Raw genomic sequence first — 19,707 nt, 5'->3', positions numbered from 1 at the left:
ATAACCTTCCTGCCACACCAGAAGTTCCCCCCCTCCTTCTTCCACACCACAGACTCCAAGTTCCTAATTACAAAAAAAAATTTCCACATTAAGGCAATGAAATATATTTTGACCTAAGAGTGGAACAGGATTCAGCATGAGGTTTCCTAACAACAACAGGCAGGAACTGACAGCCCTAGTGCTCCTGCAGCTCACAGCACATCCCTGCTCAGCTGGATAATCCTGGGCTCTCCCACACCCAGAACCAACCTGAAGCTTGGTAGGACTTCTGTCTACCTTGGAAGCACCTTTTGCAAACTCTTCCCTTCACACAAGCATAGCCAGGGACCACCCTCACAGAGCACATCACTTGTTCCATCCACCTTATTCCCAGAATCCAATGGCAAATGAATCTCTACCACCTCCTGAAGTACCAACTGCTGAATCCTACCCTTACGTGCAAGCAACCAGCACCCTCTAACCCCCAGCACAGTAACACAGCGAGCATTGCACAAGGCAACAGAGGTTTCTGCAAAGCTGCACCAACAGTTACCAACACACCAGAAAACTACCAGACAACCTGGACTTGTCACAAGGACACAGGTGTGCAGCATGTGCCATCCCACAATGTACCTTCTTCTCCAGGAAGACCCATGCCAGTTCTGTTCAAGCAGCAGCACATCACTGTAGTGACCAGGAAAAGCCTGGACTTGGATGTCAAACATTCCCAGACAACAGAGAGGCCACAACATTCCCACTCACCGGGGAATGAGGCAAAAGGCAGAATTTAGCCAGATAAAAGGAAAAGTCTGTGAAATAATTTTTTGGTCCAGGTGGATAAGGTGCATTCCCTTCTAAGAAAAAACTTTTATCATCAAAATCAACCTAGCCCTTTGAAATAATTTTTTCCCTATTATAATTTTACTTAGTCCTTTCCTGGTTTGCTTTTTAATTTCTTTCCATTTGGCATTTTCCCCTCTCTTTCACAGTGTTTTCGTGGTTTGTCCTTCACCTCTCTCAAAACACCTGGCTGAAGGGAGCAGCTCAGCAAGTCTCACTGGTTTTCTTAACACACCCTTTAAAAAACAAATGACCCAGACACATGGCTCTGATGTTACCTCTGTTTGCAAAAGCACCACTAAATCGATTAGGATCTGCCCTTGACTGACCTGGTGAATCAGAGGCACTCCTGCATCAACACTGATGCCTCAAGAATGGCTTTAATAGAGAGCTCTGCTTGTACTACAGAATTACAGAAATTATCTTAAACACACTGTGATGCTTTTCTGAGGCTCTGCTTAGTCCTTTGTGAGGTCGTTCACAGCTCCTGCCGTCAAGAACTTGTCAGCAACCTGTCGAAGTGCAAACCTCCTCGCTGGCCTGCAACTCCTTGCTCTGCTGTCTTTGCATCTTCAGAGGGTCCCAGGTAGGATAGCTTAAAAAAACTTTAGTTATGGCCACTTTGTGGGTCGATGCTCAATGGCAGGTGTGGACTCAGCAGGCTGCCAGCCAGGTCAGTGCCAAAGGATCTGATGTGCTGTAAGAATTCAAGTCCTTCCTTTCCTGCACAGATCTGACAGACCAGAACTCTCCTTTTAAAATGAAAAAGCAAAAGATGGATAAAAAAGCCCTCAGCTTGGCTGAATGCTGTGGAAACAGGGCACCCAGGAAGGAGTGTGCACAAAGCTGTGCTTCCCCAGAGCATCACTAGTCCTGCTTTTTGCGTGACTTCACCGTGTGTGTTCTCAGCTCTGTGGGTTTTACTGCCCTGACCGCCCCACTTCAATGCTTCCCCTGAAGGGAGGGAAGTGGAAATTGCAAAAGGCAGTTCTGCAGTGGGAATACTTGCATTTGCATGAGATGTGAAACTGCTCTGCTTGCAGAAAAGGAGAAGCATGCTGTGATTCGAGGCAAACAGGAAGGAAACAGGGGGCAAACAAAACTCCTGATTTCATGCTCCATACATTGATGGTGAAAAGATCAGTCATTCAGATGCTATGGGGAAGAAGCAAATAGCACCCAGTGCTCATAAATCAGGCTGGGGTGAACCTGATCAGGAGCCTTCCCTATGGCAGGCAGGACTGTACACAGTCCACAGTGAAAGAGATGCTAGCTGATGCTTTTCTGTGTCCTGTAAGCAAGCATGGTGTGACAGGACCAAGAGCTACTGCTCCTTCCAGACGGGGCCTTCCCACATCTGAGCCTGTCAGAGCAGAAAGCCGGCAGGGGTGAGGTGACATGGAAAAGAGCCCTGACAGAGCCCTGCATAAACTTTCCATTATGGCTGGGCAATTTTCTATTTGCACTTAAATGCAATAATGTAAATAAACTCCCCGTAACCCTTCCAGGGCTATTTAGGACGTTTGCGAAAACAACCGGCTCCTCTCATCGCGAGCCAAGGGATGCGAACACAACAGGCACTTCTCATCTTGGTCTCCACACACTTAATGAAAGTGAAGGATTGTATTCCCTGCACAAAAGCAGAATTGTGTTTCAGGGCTGGGGGTGTGAACTCCATGCAATTTTCCGGCAGTATAAATAATTGAAAGCTGAATACGATTAGGGGAGAGCGACAACATAGTGCAGGGGGTGGGATTGTCATGCCTGAGCTTTCGGGGCTTGGGTGCTTCAGGGAAAAAAAGGCCATGGAGAAATCCTGCCAAGGAATTTAATTTTCACACAGATGTTCCAGAAAAAAAAAAAAATAAAAAGGTTGATCTTGATCTTTGGTAAGAGGAAATATGCTAATAAAGTGGCACTTGGAGAATTTGCTGCCTGTGTGAGGGCCAGAGCTGCAGCTTTGGCTGGGGCTGGTCCCACAGCCAAACCACGCTCCTGTGTTTTATTGCTCCAGCAAACAAAACCTGGAACAAGGGTAACAAACAAGAGGGCTGCTCCCAAGGCTGAGCTTAAAGTCCTGTTGTAGAGATCTATGAGGAGAGGTTCCAACAGCAAAATAATGGAGATGGAGGAGGGATAAAACAGGAGGTATACACTGAGCCTTTATGCACTCTGATGAAGAAAGGCTTTTAGCCCAGTTTTTATCATGATTCTGCATAATGCCTTCTATGAGATGCTGTCCAAGCACAAAACCAGCACATCTGGGCCCCATATCAAATCCTTCCAGCATGATTCAGAATTTTTAGCAATTTCAGGCATATTTTTATATTTTCATTAGCACCACAATCTTGCAAGGACTCATGCTCCAAATACACTGGATTTTTAACATGTAAAGCAAACAACAGCCATGAAAATAAGTCTGAGTCCTCCACAACTGATATGTCAATCCAGTTCATTAGGAAGAACTTGTTGCTTTTCCTCTCTGTGGCTGTATCCAGGAGAGCCCTTATCACAGCACAGGTCCTCCAACATCCTCACTGTCTCCAAGCCAGCAATAAGTGGAGGGTGGTAAGAGCACCTTACACAAACCAAAACTCTAGAAAGCAAGGGAATAATTCCAGAAAATAACACTTTTGGCCAATTTCACTGTTTTCAGTGCCTGCTAGAGGCAGACCACATACAGTAAAAAGGACACAGCTAAGAAGTCAACAACTTCTTTGTGATGCTCCCAGTATTTCCTAAAAAATACCCAAACAAACAAAACTCATTTGCCTAGCTATATATACAGCCCAGCCCACAGAGACAGAGTGGCATGGGTATCACCTCTGTTCTTGCCTCGCTGCCAACTACTCACACCCTGAGGAGTTGACTAAGCCACCATCTCTTTCTAAGGTCACCCATGTCCTGGCCAGAGAGGTGCTGAGCAGCAAGTATTTCCCTGTAGCCACCCTGCAGGAGATTCCCATGCTGCAGATTAGGGGCAATATTCAAGTGGCAGCTTTATGCTCCAACAGAACCCAAGTGAAGAAGTACAAAAGGGAGGGTTCCCATAGGCTGGGTCACGCCCTCAGCTGTGGGTTCTTTGCCATGGCCACTCAGTGCACCTCTGTTGTAGGTTGGCAGGCACTTTGCCATTTCCTCATCATGGCCCTCATCTTCGTCTGACGTGCAAAGTCTCTTTAAAAACAAATACTGGAAGCTGAACAGATTGTTTTGCCAAGCAAACATTTAAATAATGATGGAAATTATAATTATAAACAACTCTATGCATTCATTGAACACAAAGATACTTCCCCAAGCCACTTGGTACCCTAAAGCATTGAGGGTTAGAAGGACACATGGTATTTGGATAGCTTTTAAATCACTGGCAACAACCATTCTCAGCTCAATAACTATGTCAGCTATTAATTTTTTCCCAGGGGCATCTCAGTTCCCCTGGGGAGGCCTGTTACAAGCTTGTTGCTGGGCTATTTTTCTGAGAGCAGCATTGAGGGGTCTCTCCTACTGAAGCCGAGTCTTGCAGCGTGGCTGCACCAGGAGCTCCAGCAGAGCTGCCAAAACAGTGGAGGAACAGTCAGCCCTCAAAGATGGTGCAGGGCTCCTCCTGGAAATCTGGTTTTCTGCATCCCCTGCAAACCTTGCACTGCAAGTTACTGCATGCACTGTCTGGGATAACAGCAGCAAACAACTGTGTTTACTCAGAAGAAAGGATGTGCCATTTCTCCCCAAGGAGCCAGCACTGACCTTTGGGAACAGATGTGTTGACAGACCCATGTTCAGATTTCCTCTGAATTTTCCCAGTCTTGTTTCAGTTTCAATAATGCTCTTAAGGAAGCTGTTTATAAATGAAACCCAACTGTTGTTGCACTAACTCCATCCCCACATTTGCAAGATTATCAAGGATGTCTCTGAAGCCAAGCAATGGGTCTGAACCTGACGGGTCAGATATGAAGCCAGGCCCCTGGTCTGGAGAAGGATTTCACAGCAGCTCTCAGCATCTACAGCAGGGCCAGGATGCTGAACACCAAGGGAATGGGAACAGGGGAAATGTGATCCTTGCAACCCAGACCATGCTGGCCAAGGCCAGCACAGCGCCCAGAGCAGAGGGAGGCACATGCAGAGCCCAGCAGGACAAACCCCAATTTCACTGTGCACTTGCACCACAGCCTGATGCAGCAACACCTGCCATGCTGTTCCACCCCTGTCCCATTCAACCCCACCTGCTCCCCCAGCTTTCCTGCCCTTTTCCTTGGGCACCCTCAGATGCACACACACAGTCCAACAAACACGCCCTGAGCTCGTCAGAGGCTGGGAATCCTTTCAGCACAAACCTCCCACGCTGGAGAGGGGCAAGCTGCATCTCGCATGGAGCAGTAGCAGCAGCCCTCCTTCCCTCCCTGCCCTGCCCACAGTGCCAGCAGGAGCTCTGCACAGGGTGGCACCTGCAGAAGAGACAATCACCCACTGCTCTGGATGGCTGGGGAGACCAGTGGGAGACTCTCACCCTGCTAGAGGCCTGGTGGGTTGGGGTTAGGAGTCAGCATTTGCAAACACAGGAGAACACTTGCCCCATTGCATTCTTACCTACACTCCTCACCACTGCCAAACTTAGTGCATGCTTGAACTTGTCCATTCACTGCTCCTGCAGAGCTAAAAGCACAAACAACATGAAATATCAGAGGCCCTACAAAAACAATCGCTACTGAGTCAGACTGCACTGGACCACCAAAATTAGGGCTGTAGGTCTCCACTTGGGCAATTAACCCAGACTAACTACTGGAGTGAATATACACAATTCCATCAGAATCACAGAATTCCCTCTTTGCTCTGTCCCAGAAAGCCTGCATGCCAAAGCCACCAGGTCCTGTTTCAAATCATAGTGACCCAGTGAAATCCAGGCACATGGCACAGTAACAATCAAACTGGGAATGAGAGTGGACACTACCCTATTTGGTACAGCTCGGGGTAATGGAGAAAGGGATATTGTTACAGAATAGTGTAACAGGAGAACAATCAATAGCAGCAGCATTTACATGAACTTCAGTCTAAGAAAAGCAGAGATACAAACTGCAATTACTAGTTTTTTTATATTACCATTTTTGTTTAATGTCATCTCCAGTGCTCTGTTACCCCATTATAGCACTATAAACAATCAGGACGACCCAAGAAATAACAAATGAAGCTCTTGATGTTTTATCATCTGGATGAAAACAACTTACAGGTCTTTACTCTTCCTAATAAAATTCTTGATAGTCTTTACTTTTTTAATGCTGTAATTGGCTGCTAGTGAGTTCCTCTTTCTGTGCCACTTTGAAGAAAACCTGCTTAGATCAGCAAACCACATTGGGCAGATAATATTTTGCTGATACACAGAGCCAGTGCTTGAACAGAGCCTTGTTTATTTTCCTTTTCAATATTGTGACATTTCAGACATCTCCTTGCAGCCAAACCTCCAGTGTGTGTCATTGTGTGGGGAGGCTGAGATCTGCCTGCCCGTCATTCCTGCCGCGGCTCCGGCGATGCCGCTCCGCTCCTGCACAGCCAGGCACGCAACGTGGGATGGTGGCATGCTGCTAAATCCAGCTGCTGTGCTCCACCTTGGAGAAAGCTGCACTACACCTGCTGTGAGAAAGGATCCTCCCCCAGCTCTGCACACAGACCCAGCCATCTTCACAGAGCAGAGGGTCGGGTCCCTCTGCTGAGGCGCAGGTCCTGTTCATGCTCTAACTGCAAGCACTCAGCTGCAAATCCCCATTCTCCAAAAGCACTTTCCAGCAAGAAAAACACAGGCCTTACATCTGCAGATGTCTTTTACTGCACAGTGGAAATGCCAGGAGTTATCCCTGCTATCCCAGTAAAGGACCCCTGCTGTCCTTTCTCACCTCCTTTGGGGACAACAGCAGCATTACTGAACTATCCTCTCAGGACAGAATCCTGCAACCACCACCAGCAAATCCATCAATGATGATGGAAGACCTCAAGCAGCATCCAGGGAACGTGTCCCAGTGAGACACCAGCCTGTCACAAGGGTCAGCACTACTGACAGGTGATGTTCACATCACTCTCCTCATGCTCCTCCATTCTGCACTGCAGACAAAGGCAAGGAAACTACATTCAAAATATTACATTAGGAGATAGCTTTGACCCCACATGGTGCTCAGGTGCAAATGTCTCCCCAGGGTGAAAGACAACAGATAATTGGATTTGACAAGCAATTTATAGTAGTGCTTTCATCTATGCAGAGTTAATTCAATCTTTTCAATCCTATTTACTGAAACACTGGCACTCACATGTATTCTGCTGCCATCATTTGACCCATGCTCAGGAGCAGATGTGACTGGCTGCACAATTAAATGATGCAGCAATACCCTAATTTAATTTAAAATCTGTGTTTACAGATATCCAGCCCTCACTGAAGCAGCACAGGGCTGACACTTGGTTTGCTGCTTTGGGTTCTGTTTGCTGTACTTCTTACACCTTTGTGGGGCAAACAAATCCTCTGGTATGACCATCCTTACTGCCCTATTACTAAACTGAAAAACAACCTGACTCCCAATTCAAGCATATGCACTGCTGAAATAGCACAGCCAAACTCTCCTTGGATTTGAATCCTTGGGACAGAGCAGCCTCTTACCGCCTGCAGTGCCTAATAGAATTTGCAAAGAAGTGTTTTAAAAAATGCAGCTTCTACTAATGCTGCAGCTCTCAAAACCACTGAGCCACTTCCCACAGAGACAGCTGTTTGGGGAAGGGTGGGCTCTTTTTTAAAGAAACATGAAAATGGAGTAGTGACATTAATTATCTGTATTCCTCCCTCCTTGCTCCTGGGCAGCCCCTGGGTTTCCCCATGGGTGGGATCCAGTGTCACTGTCAATGGCAGCCACTGCAGCCCTGATTAAGTCATTACAAGTCAGCCCTTGTTCCTCTACTTCCAGTCAAGAGCAAAGCAGACACGTGCAGCCTTCAGAAGCCCTGAAGTGCAGCTCTGTTGGTGACACAGCAGGGTGAGTGCAGTTGGCAGAGACCTGTGGGCTCCAGCTGTTTTGGACATGAGTGGTGCCCGTGAGTTGGCTGAGCATCACTCCCTGAGAATTTGCTTGGTTCTCTCCAGAAGTGCCACATGGGGATAAGCAGGGATATTATCAAAGAAGATTGATTATGCTGAGACCACCTTACCATGCATGGTATGAGATCGCAAACCCCACGTGCAACCAGTGCTGGGTTAGAAGTTCAAGCTTCCAGCAAAAATCTGGAAAGCACAAGTCATCCCAAGATCTGGAGCTAATTTCTCTTTGAACAAGAATCTCTGCACATCAAGCCATAGATTTCCCAAAATGAAAGGGTTGCTCAAAGTCCCCCTTAGCATTCATTTACTTTTCCAACTCTCTTTGCAGGATTCATTAGAGCTGGAAACACAAATTTCTATTCAAGATCCAAAGCAGTTTCCTTTGCGTCACCTAAGAGATGCTCAGGCATAATCAAAAATCCAGAAAGAGTACTAGGAGGGGATAAATAAAAAAACAGCTATCACCTTTGGGAGTCTAAAAGCACATTATGGCAGCCTGAGCACACAGGGCCTTGTCCCCATCTCACAGCTGGGAAACTGAGGCACAGATGGACAAAGTACAGAGACATGGCAGGACTGTGCAAATCTTGAGTAACCTCAATTTCTGTAACTCTGCAAGAGCTAAAGAGGGGGCTGACACTGCTCATGCAGCCTTGGCCCTGACAGAGATCCCTGGGAGGGAAAAGGGTTAAAGAAGGGAATTCTGTTACTTTCTTGTCGTATTTTCTCGTGGGGGGAGAAGCGTCATGCAAGCAGGAGTTTTCCACTGGCTAGGCCCCCTTGCACTTATCAATGGGACCTTTCAGGACTCACTCCCTGATTGAGACATCATTTCCTGTCCAACACACTAACCCCATTGATAACTCCACACTTGATGGGAACTTTTCAAACCTACCAGGAAAGGCCGGGAGACCCAAAACAACATATACATGAAAACAGAACTGGGGTGAAAAGAGAAAGAAGAGAGAAAAAGAAAGAAACAGTTTTGGCCACAATTTGCAAGCTGACAAGAAATGTTTGTGACTATGGAGCAGGTATCTTTAGCAGGTACAGCAGACACAGAGAAGATGCTGACATACAATTGCAGCAGTGGGACTGGCAGGCCTGGCACTTCAGCCCAGTTAGAAATGCAGATGGGCACAAGAGGAAGCTTAAGAACATCCCTCTCTTGTCTTCCTGCTACACAGCATAAAGAAATTCGGACTGGCTGTAGAAATGGTCACTGAGGGAAGGCCAGGAGGCCATAACAACTGATACAGCTTACAAAACAGACTACAGACTTTAGGTTTCCAAATACCAGAAATGAAACAAAGAGGAGCAAAGATGAAACTACAGCTCTTTAAGTTACCCCAAACAAAAACCCTTTTTTCCCTAATTTATCATACAAAAAAGGCTCAGTGTTACTTCTCAGGACACAGCACAGTCAGCTACATCCTCAATACTGACCATAAGGACTCACTTGGTATTGTAACCTCAGCCCAGCTCCAAACACAAGCTCCAGTCCAAAAACCAACCTTTCCCCCAAAGTTCAACAGCTTTTACTTTTACCCCAGGCAATTAGTATTGCTGCCTACAAAGCTACAATGATACAAAAATACCAGCAGATCTGGATTATTGCCAAACAGAACATCAGCCCCAAAGCTCCCCCTACCCATGCAGGCACCTGGGAGCACTACCAGAAATGAAGCAGCTGATTCCTAGTTTCAAACCCTGGTCAGCAGCTATCCAGTAAGAAAGCTTTTGATGAAATCTAAACATACAGGCACAGAATAGAGGAAAGGAGCTGTACAAAACAGCAGGAGCCAGGACACTGGCTGGCTGGGGAGATGGTTAGGAAGAGAGACTGGAAAGTTTCCACTGCAATCTCTGTTACTGAACTGCTGTGGGAGTGTGCAAAAGCTCTGTTGTTTTCAGTTACTTGGGTAAGTAGTTTCTGGGGGCCCAAAATGTAGTGCTCTCTCTGTTTTAAGTGCATCTGAAGTATTTAAAATTAGATCTCCTCTTTAATAGGAACCATTCATGAAAATGTCAGCTTTAAATGTCTTTACACTGCAAGTTACTCACTGTGAGCATACCACCCACTTATCTTATACCCTACAAGGGCAGAGTCTGAAAAGTTTCAAGATCATGACATGTAACAGACCAAACAAGCACAAAGCCTTATTTAAAGGCACTATTAACCCAGCTGGAAACATGACTAGAAGCATGAGTAGAAATAATATTTTATGTTAGACAGGACAGACTTACCTGCAGGTCAAAGAACTTGCTGTATCTCCTGTAGATGATCTGGGAAGTCAGGTCAGACCATGTTACATTGATGATATAGACCTGATCAGGGAAAAGAAAACACAAATCAGCCTGGGCCAGGAAGCACAGGACACGTGCAAAGGCAGAACAGCCAACAGAGGTTAATTTCAGCTCTCACTGGCTGTTCCCACTCCCACTGAGGAATATAGCCCTGGGAGCAGGACTAGCCTAAATTAAAGCCTGTTGCAGCCTCCAACACAAGTCTTGGGGGATCACTCAGTGCTCTCCCACACATCCCCATCAGCAGGTCCCACCGACTTGGCTCTGCCTGGGATAAAAGCTCTAATTGAGGGACGCCGTATTTTCTGGTCTGTGGTAGCACACCCTGCCTTGTGTCCTCTTTGGAGGGTCCCAGGGCCAGCTACAGGCATGGCTGGGTGAGCTATTCCACCCTTGCAGCAACAGCTCCTCAGGGGGTGCTGACCTCCAGCCCCACGCTCCAGGTTTGTGTATGGAGCTGTGGCTGCCACCCTTCCCAAGCAAGGAGTGGCTCTGGTTCCACAGGAAATCCAAAGGAAAGGCAGCTCCCCAGGTGCTGTGGAATTACAGCCATGAAACAGCATTGTGGAATTACAGCCATTGCTCACTCACACCCATACGTGTGTGACAGAAACCAAACCCTGCCACAGCACACAGCTCTTGCTGAGTCACATCAGGGGATGTAAAGCTGGACAGTGAGAGCGACACTGCTTCCTTGCATTGATGGAAACAGCAACAGAAACCTGGAAAAAGCCCAGGATTTCCCTTGCCCAGCCCTAATCCATCCCCAAAACAATTCTCTTACAGAAATACTGTTTAGCCAGAAGCTGTGATAAAAATGGTTTGCACGCACACACACACACGCAAACTTGTACATACACATATAAACACACACACAAAACATGAAAACATTGCCTTTTGACCCTGGTATCTCCAAGATTTTTTTTTTTTAAAGTTACAAATACACTAGGTTCTGCTCTCATACACTTGCCCTCAGGCCAATGCTGGTCCTGCTGCCTTGATGACAGATCCACAAGAAGACTTCAACAAACACAGGATGGAGTTATCAAGGGTGACCATGGACATCAATATAATGAAAATCACAGCTAGGAGAGCTCCTGGGCCTTTAAAGCAATTCCCAGGTTTCACATATGGACTGAGATAACGATCTGGCAGAGGAAACAGGCAAGCATTCCTCCTCCCTCAGGCACAGCACTGCAGCAGGAGATGTCCCTTCAGCCATGGAAGCAGAAGTGAAGCTCTCAGTCTCCAGCAATGGGGGATGGATAAGCATCACCTCCTTCCCCACCTCCCCCAGGACACCAGTCCATCTTCCAAGCTACTGATTCAATTGCTTCTGTGTTTTTACCAATAAAAATTATTGCATGAAAATCCCTGCAGGGATGTTGAATATTGGCCTTGACAACATTTTTCCAAGGACCACCAGTGGATGTTTTTTTCTTCCTCTTTCCCAGTAGGAGAGGTATCCTCCGAGAAACCACAGAGATCCTGCAGCCCTGCTTCCCTCTCTGCCTGCTACAATCACATTCAGTCCCCAAGGCATTCTGCCTCCCATCTCCTGCAGCCCAGTTTCATGGCACTCAACAAATGTAGATGCTGAGCACAGGCTGTTAAGGAGATCTGGGGCCTTTCTCATGATTGTATCAAACATATCTGCTCTTCCCACCAGGGCAGAGACCATCAGGGCTGACAAAGGGAAGAGCCTGACTCTCAGCAAACCCAGGTTACTCTGCTGCATCTCATCATTCTCCTGGAAAACCAAACCACCCGACCTCCTTCCTGCAATGCCAGTATACACAAGGGTGACATCAGCCCTGCCCTGCTGCATGGAGGGGAGACAAGCCTGTGTGAAATGAAGATTTCAGGTCCCCTTTAAAGATTTTACCCACACAGTCAAGGCAGAGGAGTGAGAGCCTAGGAAGGAAGCTGCTGTTGCCAATTTTCAGGCCGGCCACACTACGCTGAAGAATATTTTTCCATGTGTTTGTTGTGGGAAAAAAAAAAGTTTGTAGCTTCACTCTGAGCTAATTCACACACAAATATTTCTACTCATCCTCTATCCAACAGCTACTTTCAGATGGAAAACCCATTGGATTAAAAACAGATCTTGACAGATGGGAGCTGAATAGGCTCCAAAAGCAACTTCAGATACTGTAATTCTGGCCCTGAGTTCTCACAAAGGGAATGAGACAGGAGGAGAAACATATTGCACATGTAAATAAAGATTATAATTTTTCGTTCATTATGCATCTTTTCTTCAGAAACTAGAAACAAAACACATATGCCACAGACATCCAGGCACTTTGAATTTCATGGCACTTCAGACTTCTCTGTGCTGCTCTTCAGAGCCCACAGAAACTGTGAGTTCCTGAAATTTTTAACAGCCTACAAGTCTGCTTGTTCAAAACCTAATCCAAGCAGAAGTCAATCCTGCTTTAAGATTCCAGTTTGGTGGTGCAGTAAGTGGCACAACGCCTCCATGACACAAGGAGGGGCAGAGTTGGGTGCACAGGGATATTCTGGGCAAGAGGTTGGATTTATTTGGTGCAGGGAACAGGTGTAGGAGCAGCACCCACTGCATGGTACAGACATTGCCCAGATCTGAAATTCAGGCTCTGTGGGGATGAAGCTGCCACTGACTTCAGTCAAGCCAGGATTTTGCTGCACATTTAGGACAGCAATTAAATCTTTTTGAGCCTGAAGTCTCCTCAAGCCCAGTAAGTGATGGATGGGACAGCATGCAGATACACTGACTTCTATTTCAAGGAAAGATTACAGCAGAAGCAAGAAAAGCCTTTAATCATAACCTGGTGCTATGTAAAGTGAAAAACCAGTGGGCTAAAAATCTGCTTGGTGGGAGACAGGTGCAAAACCTAAATCAGCTATTGATCTTTTTTGCTTGTTTGCCCAAACCAAATTGCTTCCCAAAAGCCACCATTTAAAATAATGGGGTTTGAAAAAGATTTGTAAAATGCCATGTTATAAATGCAAGGTCTAGAGGTTTCAGAAGCCTTAGATATCACATTTCTCTCCCTTAGAGATCTGAGTTTGGAAGTTATTTGCTTCTGCTGCCTTGGTCAGATGCATAACCTTTTCACGAGCAGCAAATATTACATCAGCTTACCTCACCATATTTATTTTTTCCTCAGATCTTAAAATGGGTTGCTGTGAAAGTGATCAACAATGTCCCAAGAGAGAGGGAGAAAAGCAGTCCTGGGGGAGCCCAGGGTCATGCAAATGCAAGGGGACAAGGAGGCAGCAGGAAATATCAGATAAATAGGGAGAGTCACCCAAGGCTTGAACACCCAGCAGAGCCAGCATTGCTCTCACAGCCTTTTGCAGAATCAAGGGAAGGCTTTCTGTGGCATCCAGCAACTCCCCAAAACTGAGCCACACAAGGCACCACTCCAACCTGCAGCTGGTCCTGCCCACAAGACAGTCCTGGCTCCTTGGCACATTCTGTCTTGATAAAAAGATAAAATCAAAGTACCTTACATGCCTGGGAGCAAGCTCTTTCATGTAAGCACAGTGTTTTCCTACACACAACCAAACTGTAATTGAGATTCCAAATTACTACAGTAATTAATTACTAAAGGCAAAGAGACCTGCTTTATGTATCTGCCATGCTTATAACCATAAAGGAGTAAAAATGCAAATGCTATTCAAATGCTTCACCTTAAAAATCTTTAACAAAAGGTCCTTAACAATGAATGAAAATTGAAGTAGAAATTACAAACAACTCATTGCACAATCATTGGGTGCTCCAGCCACTAAGAATGTTCACATTTTAATTTCCCAAGTCCAGTCTTTTTTTGATGTATTATTATATTTTTAAATAAATCCTTCTTCAGAGAAACAAGAAGCTGACTTGAAAGACTGTAGAATATTAATCAGGAACTGAGCTTGATAAGTAGCTCTTAATATTCATGGCTTATGAAAGAAGGTGCAGGGTGCTCTTCCAGCATACGTCACATTGAGACTGCCACAATACACAGAGTACCACCATACAATTTCAGAAAGCTTCAACCCACAAAGAGTGACATCCTACCATTTCAGAAGGCTTCAAGTGTCTGCCCTTCTTGCTTTTTAGCCCAACCTTTTATCCCCTCATGTTGATGCACTGCCCCTGTGTGCCCTCTGCTCCCTGTGGTGGTTGCTCAGTGCCCCTGGGCACTCCATGGCTCGTTATCCTTGATGCTGCTCACCTGCTGCTCACAGCTGTGCCCATTGGGGATGGGGATCAGCCACAGCCCCACTCCCAATCCCCACAAACTGTGTGCCTACAGGGTGCCAGGGGGATTTTATCAGCTGCTAATTATTGTTGTTTAATTCTAGCTCTGGGAAACTTCTTTGCCCACCAGAGAGCAGAAAATTTATTGTAAACTGAAGGCATTGCTCTCCCTTGACTGTCTACACAAGCAATGAGGAGAGATGACTTTCTACTACAAAACACAGCCACTCTAACGTCACTGGGCATGACCTTATCACTGACTGTCTTGTTTTCACTGGAAAATATCCAGCTCTAGGCAGCACAAACCCCAGAGGTAACAAATTCAGGTTATTCTCACGTGACCTATTTTTCAATTGTTTCTTCAGAGGTTAACACCTTGTTGTGTACAGCCAGATGAGCTGGAGTGGAAGTCAAATGTCTGAAACTGGTCGTGTGACGAGACCAAGATTAGAACATAGACAAACACAAGAGCGATTGGCAAAGATTGAAAAGCAGAAACCAGAAATATCCCTGCACACATTAGAGAGGGTGTTGTTAACCTCTAATAAGTCATTACCGTAAACACCAGCTATTAAGAGAGTTCTGGGAATGCAAAAGACAACACTATGGTGCAGTTTGTGTGCAGATACCATCGTGATATCCTCCTTTATCCTGGAAAATGTCAGCTTCTTCAAAGACTCTTGTTTAAGTGTTGGACGTTTGTCCTCCTATGAATCAGGTTTGAGTTGGAAAACATACACCTTCTCCCTGTATTCAGATGCCATCACCACCTGTGAGCTGGAAGCTTTCCACCAGCACAGCTCAGCATGTGAATGCTCCCTGCTCCACTTCCATGCAAAGTCAACTCAGCTCCTGCAAGGCTTGCAGCAATTTCAGCTGCTTCATTTACCTGGCAGGGTTTGCATTAAAACAACTTAAACTGCAGCAAAGTCAACATTCATTTGTGCCCTAAATTACCAGAGTACAGTACTGCACCAACTCACTGTTTGCATAACCTTTTAATGTCAAATGTGTGCTGATGAGCACAAATTGGTGCTGGCCCAGATCCAGATTTGAAGTGATATCAGCCTAGGGACAGCAATTTTAGTACCCACAAGACCAAAGCAGCAAAGCTATTCAGCTTCCTGATGCGGTTTGGTGGATTTTAGGTATCTTCCTCCATCCGGTAAGACCCCCTGGCAGCTGGGGTTTCCCCAGGATAAGGGGCCCTAGTGTCCTCAATTTCTGCCCTACACAAGGGCCAGTGTGGCAACAGGAAGGGTGGAATGCTCCAGGAATAAACACAGAGAGTGTAAGCTCATGCATACATCACCTGTGCCTTCACTTGGCTTGGACCACATCTGACTCTGGATTCAGCACAGCACAGGCTTCTTGCCCAGCTCACTAACATCCAAAAGGCCCCAAAAATCACTGTGAGATCTGGGAAATTCCCACAGAGGTGAAGTCAGACCCTCAGCCCCAAGCCAGTGGTAAGTCCATCACTGGTGCCATGCAATGAGGTCACCTTTCAGCACTATGGTCTCTGAGGTACCTCAGCTCGGTGCAGGGCCAAGGAAGGGCTATTTTCAAACCCACTCCCGAGCTGTTCTCACTCCAGGATTTTGAAGACTGAGCTGAGAAACAGAGATGAGACTTGGAAGAAATATGAGACCCAGGGAGCCCCAGACAGGAAAGGTCCTTGCAGGGTGGCTGCTGCCAGGGTAGGATGCCTCAGAGCAGTCCCAAGGAGGGGCTGATGTGGGCTGCACACAGGTGTGGGGCATCTGGCTGTCTCATGCACCAGATGTGCTCTCACAGACACCCCTCTACCCAGCTCGTGTTTCCATTACCAGTGGGGAAAATGTAACTGAGAAAAGACAAAATGACCCAGGGGTCTCATGGACAAATGTTGCATGTACCTAAGTCTTGGAAGCAAAGCAGAGTTACACTGTGCTGGGAGGGAGCAAACTGAACAGCTCTAGCATTTGGCAGTTCTCATCTGTGAGCAGCCACCACACAGGCAACTAAAGCAGGACGTAGCAATTCCAGTTTCCATCAAAATTTGCAAGCTAATTAACAGTCAAACATACAAGTGAGGGGGAAGAAAAAAAAAACAGGGAGGGGAAGATATGAGAGTTTTCCTTTCTCCACATTTCTTTTGTGGATCTTGTTTCACCTCTAAGCTACAGTGTAAAAGGATTAATGCTGCCTCTCTTTTCAGTCATATCACACCAAATCTGATGTGAGTACTCAAAAAAAACAAACTCCTTTCCAGCTCCTAATCTAGTCATATTCTCAAGACTCAAACTGGGTCCACTCTAGTTTAGAAAACCACATCACTACTGCAACCTATCTGAGCACAGATCTTCCTCTTGGTGGAGCAGTAACCAGGGTGAAATCTCTTTCTCTTTGCCAGATCCCAGTACTTAAAAACAAATGAGAATAGCAAACAACTGCCTCGAGCCAGCCAGCAGACATCCCTGGAACACAGGAAGAGGAACTCACTGGAGTATGGAGGCACCTGGCTGGATGACTTTGCTGGTTTCCTAGCTCCAGGGGGACAGACCAGACACAGAACAGAGCTGTGTCTGGATGAGGAATCCAGCTCGTCGTGTCACACAGGCAGAATAAGACAGTACTTAGCCTCCCATATTTTTCTCATGCATTGATGAGGTTTTAAAGCCCACAGTACAAATTCTGATTTAGTCTCCACTTCACCCCTCAGGTTTATGGCATTTGCCAACTTGAGTTTCTAAACAGTCTTCAGGCCTCTCCAGCATCTTCCTGCTAAGAAGATTCTGAGTTGTCCCACACATTCAGAGCCATAAGCCAAAAGCAGAAAACCACCCTGCTGTATTTCTCTAAATGGCCATGTAAATGACCATGAGAGGCATAAAAAGGTAAAAAGTGGAATCTGCACCCATGTTTTGTGGCAGTAACTTGACCAGAGAGTTGCAGAACTAGAACAGCTGGGAGCCCAGCAGCTTGGTTACAAACCACCTCCGAGCCTCTTGCCAGGCTTGTTTGATTACTTCATTTAAGTTCATCCTTGGGGGTGTGTGAGCAGAATATGATGTGTCTGATTCTTGCAGACATGCAGTATCTGTGCTGCATTAGCAGGGTTTTATTTGCTCTTAACTGATATCCTGGGCCATGTCAAAGACCTGTCAAGGCTATCTCAACTCCAGCATATCCAACAACTACAGCTTACAGAAAGAGAAAAAGAAACAGCATTATTAGTGACTGGTCACTTCTCCACTACCACTTCCCAGCTTCTGGAAGCAGATGAGCAGCTTCCCTGCAAGGGGAGGAGACAAAGCAAGGGGACAGCATCCACCCATTACATTTACACATGTGTACATGAGGGAGAGGGAGCATCTGTGAGGAGCACAATGAGGACTCATATTTCTGTTTCCAGTCTGTCTCAATCCACCTACATTTACTTTCCACGTGTGATGGAACTATTTGTGAAGCAGAATAACCACAAGACTCAGTTTCTGCCTTTTAAGAGTTGTCAGGTTATTAGAAAATAGAACATCTAAGCCTAGATGCATTAGAACCTTAGAGTGACAAATGTAAAATGGAAACAAGTACATACAGGCTCTCTGTGAAACCTGCCTCCCTTGTGGCCTTCTCAAATACCCTACCCAGGTCTGAAAGAGGCTGTGCAAGGCAAGCAAACAAAAATTATAGAGCTGCACTTGGAGGTAAAGATTTTTCAGCTTACTGCCTCTTAAATCTGAATGCCTTCAGACTTTTAAACTATTTTAACTCAATGCTTGTGTCCTTCTCCTCAGCAGATGGTTGGTGTTTCATGACAACCCTAAAATATGAGCATTTCCTGGTGGAAGAAGAAAATCTCCACTCAAGAAAAGAGAATTGGAAAAAGAAACAATCAACGGACAAAATAGACTCATGAATTTTAAATCCCCCAAGTTTCCCTGACCAATTTTGAATACAGGAATTACATCAATTTCACTGAACTGGTTTTAGAGAATTATTTGTATCTGAAGTTGTTCTGAAATAAAACCTATCACCCCCAAAGAGTACAGCTTAATGTGGAAGTCCTCGGGGCCAGTGCTGGATGGGGAAGCGAGGTGGAGGTTTTTCTAAGCCAATCATTTCTCAGGTCCTACATCATCATGTCAGTTGCAAGGAAAACAACAGACACCAAGGGGAAACAGCACTTAAAAAAAAATTACTTTCCAATATGAAATTACTTAATTCCCCTGTCCTTCTTCTCTACCAAGGAACAAATCTTAAAAACCGACTCAAAACTGGCTTCATCCTCCTTCAACTGAAATGAATTTTAACAAGAAAGTATTGAGGCAGGCATGAGCATTTCAAAAATCACTCCTCAGTTTACACATCTTGCAATGTTCAGCTGTAAGAGATCACTCTGCTGTCATCAGCAATGATGATCATTCAGACGAGGGCAATGTTTTTATATTAAATCCAATCCTGGTCCAAATGCATCTGATTTTGACTGCCATTACAGCATCATTAGACTCACAGAAGCCAACAGGAAGAGTTTAATTCCCTTCAGGGTGCTGGATCAAACCTCACATGAAAGCAAGATTGGTAAAGTATCAGAAGGATGCTGCCAAATTGAAGAGGCTTATGACAGAAGCAGCTGAATTAATTTTGGCACAAGAGGAATTGACTTGAGGGATGTTCAAAATAGGACAAGCAGAGCTCTGCTCATATTTCAGGCAAAAGGATCTTTGTCATGGAGTGCCCTGGGGCCAGGGATACAGGAATAGCTTGGTCAAATAAGAACTAACAAAAACCTGCTTGCTACTGTTAAGTGCATCAAGATTGACAAGACAGAGAGACAAAATACAACCTGGAAATTGCTGTTTTCTACATGTCTCAACCACCCCTGCACCGAGTTATTTGTGCCTGTGGGAGTTCTCTTGGAGCACCTCTCTGCTCTGAGAACAAGGGCCCTTCTACCCTGTACCAGCAGGCCTGGGCTGATGCATTTCCCCAGCTGTGGAGCTCATGCTCAGTGCTGGAGCAGGCACAGCTTGTGGGCACACGCAGACACAGCACACCGTGGTGCTGCCCAGCCCGTTTCACACAGCCCCAGAGCGGCTCTGCTGCAGCGACAGACCCTCACTGGCCCAGAGGGCGAGTGCTCCCTGCCCAGGCTGCCTTGGGGCTGCAAAGAGGCCTTGCTGCTACAGCCCAGCCTCCCTTCTGGCTCCCAGCATCCAGGATTCCTGCTCTGCAGCAACACTTGCATGTCGTTTATATTAGCATGCAAATCTTCCGGCTTTGATTCGTAACCTTACGTATGACC

At 46.0% G+C, this 19,707-nt stretch overlaps 1 protein-coding gene across 4 annotated transcripts in view; it reads right to left on the bottom strand.

The window, feature by feature from the left end:
• Positions 1-19,707, bottom strand: part of SH3PXD2A (SH3 and PX domains 2A) — a 233,285-nt gene that overhangs the window by 182,227 nt on the left and 31,351 nt on the right. For 2 of the 4 annotated variants that reach the window (XM_054276800.1, XM_054276801.1), the window contains exon 2: positions 10,133-10,213. In XM_054276800.1, the coding sequence (XP_054132775.1) occupies positions 10,133-10,213 (81 nt within the window). Of the gene's footprint in view, positions 1-10,132; positions 10,214-19,707 lie in introns of those variants that run through there. The other 2 variants (XM_054276802.1, XM_054276804.1) reach the window with 1 other exon arrangement.

Source organism: Melozone crissalis, unplaced genomic scaffold (assembly GCF_028551555.1).
Source record: "Melozone crissalis strain CALT ecotype California unplaced genomic scaffold, PUWL_Pcris_2 ptg000019l_1, whole genome shotgun sequence".
NCBI classification, from domain to species: Eukaryota; Metazoa; Chordata; class Aves; order Passeriformes; family Passerellidae; genus Melozone; species Melozone crissalis.
The sequence above is the reverse complement of the archived record's forward strand: the minus strand, read 5'-3'. Positions and strand labels throughout refer to the sequence as shown.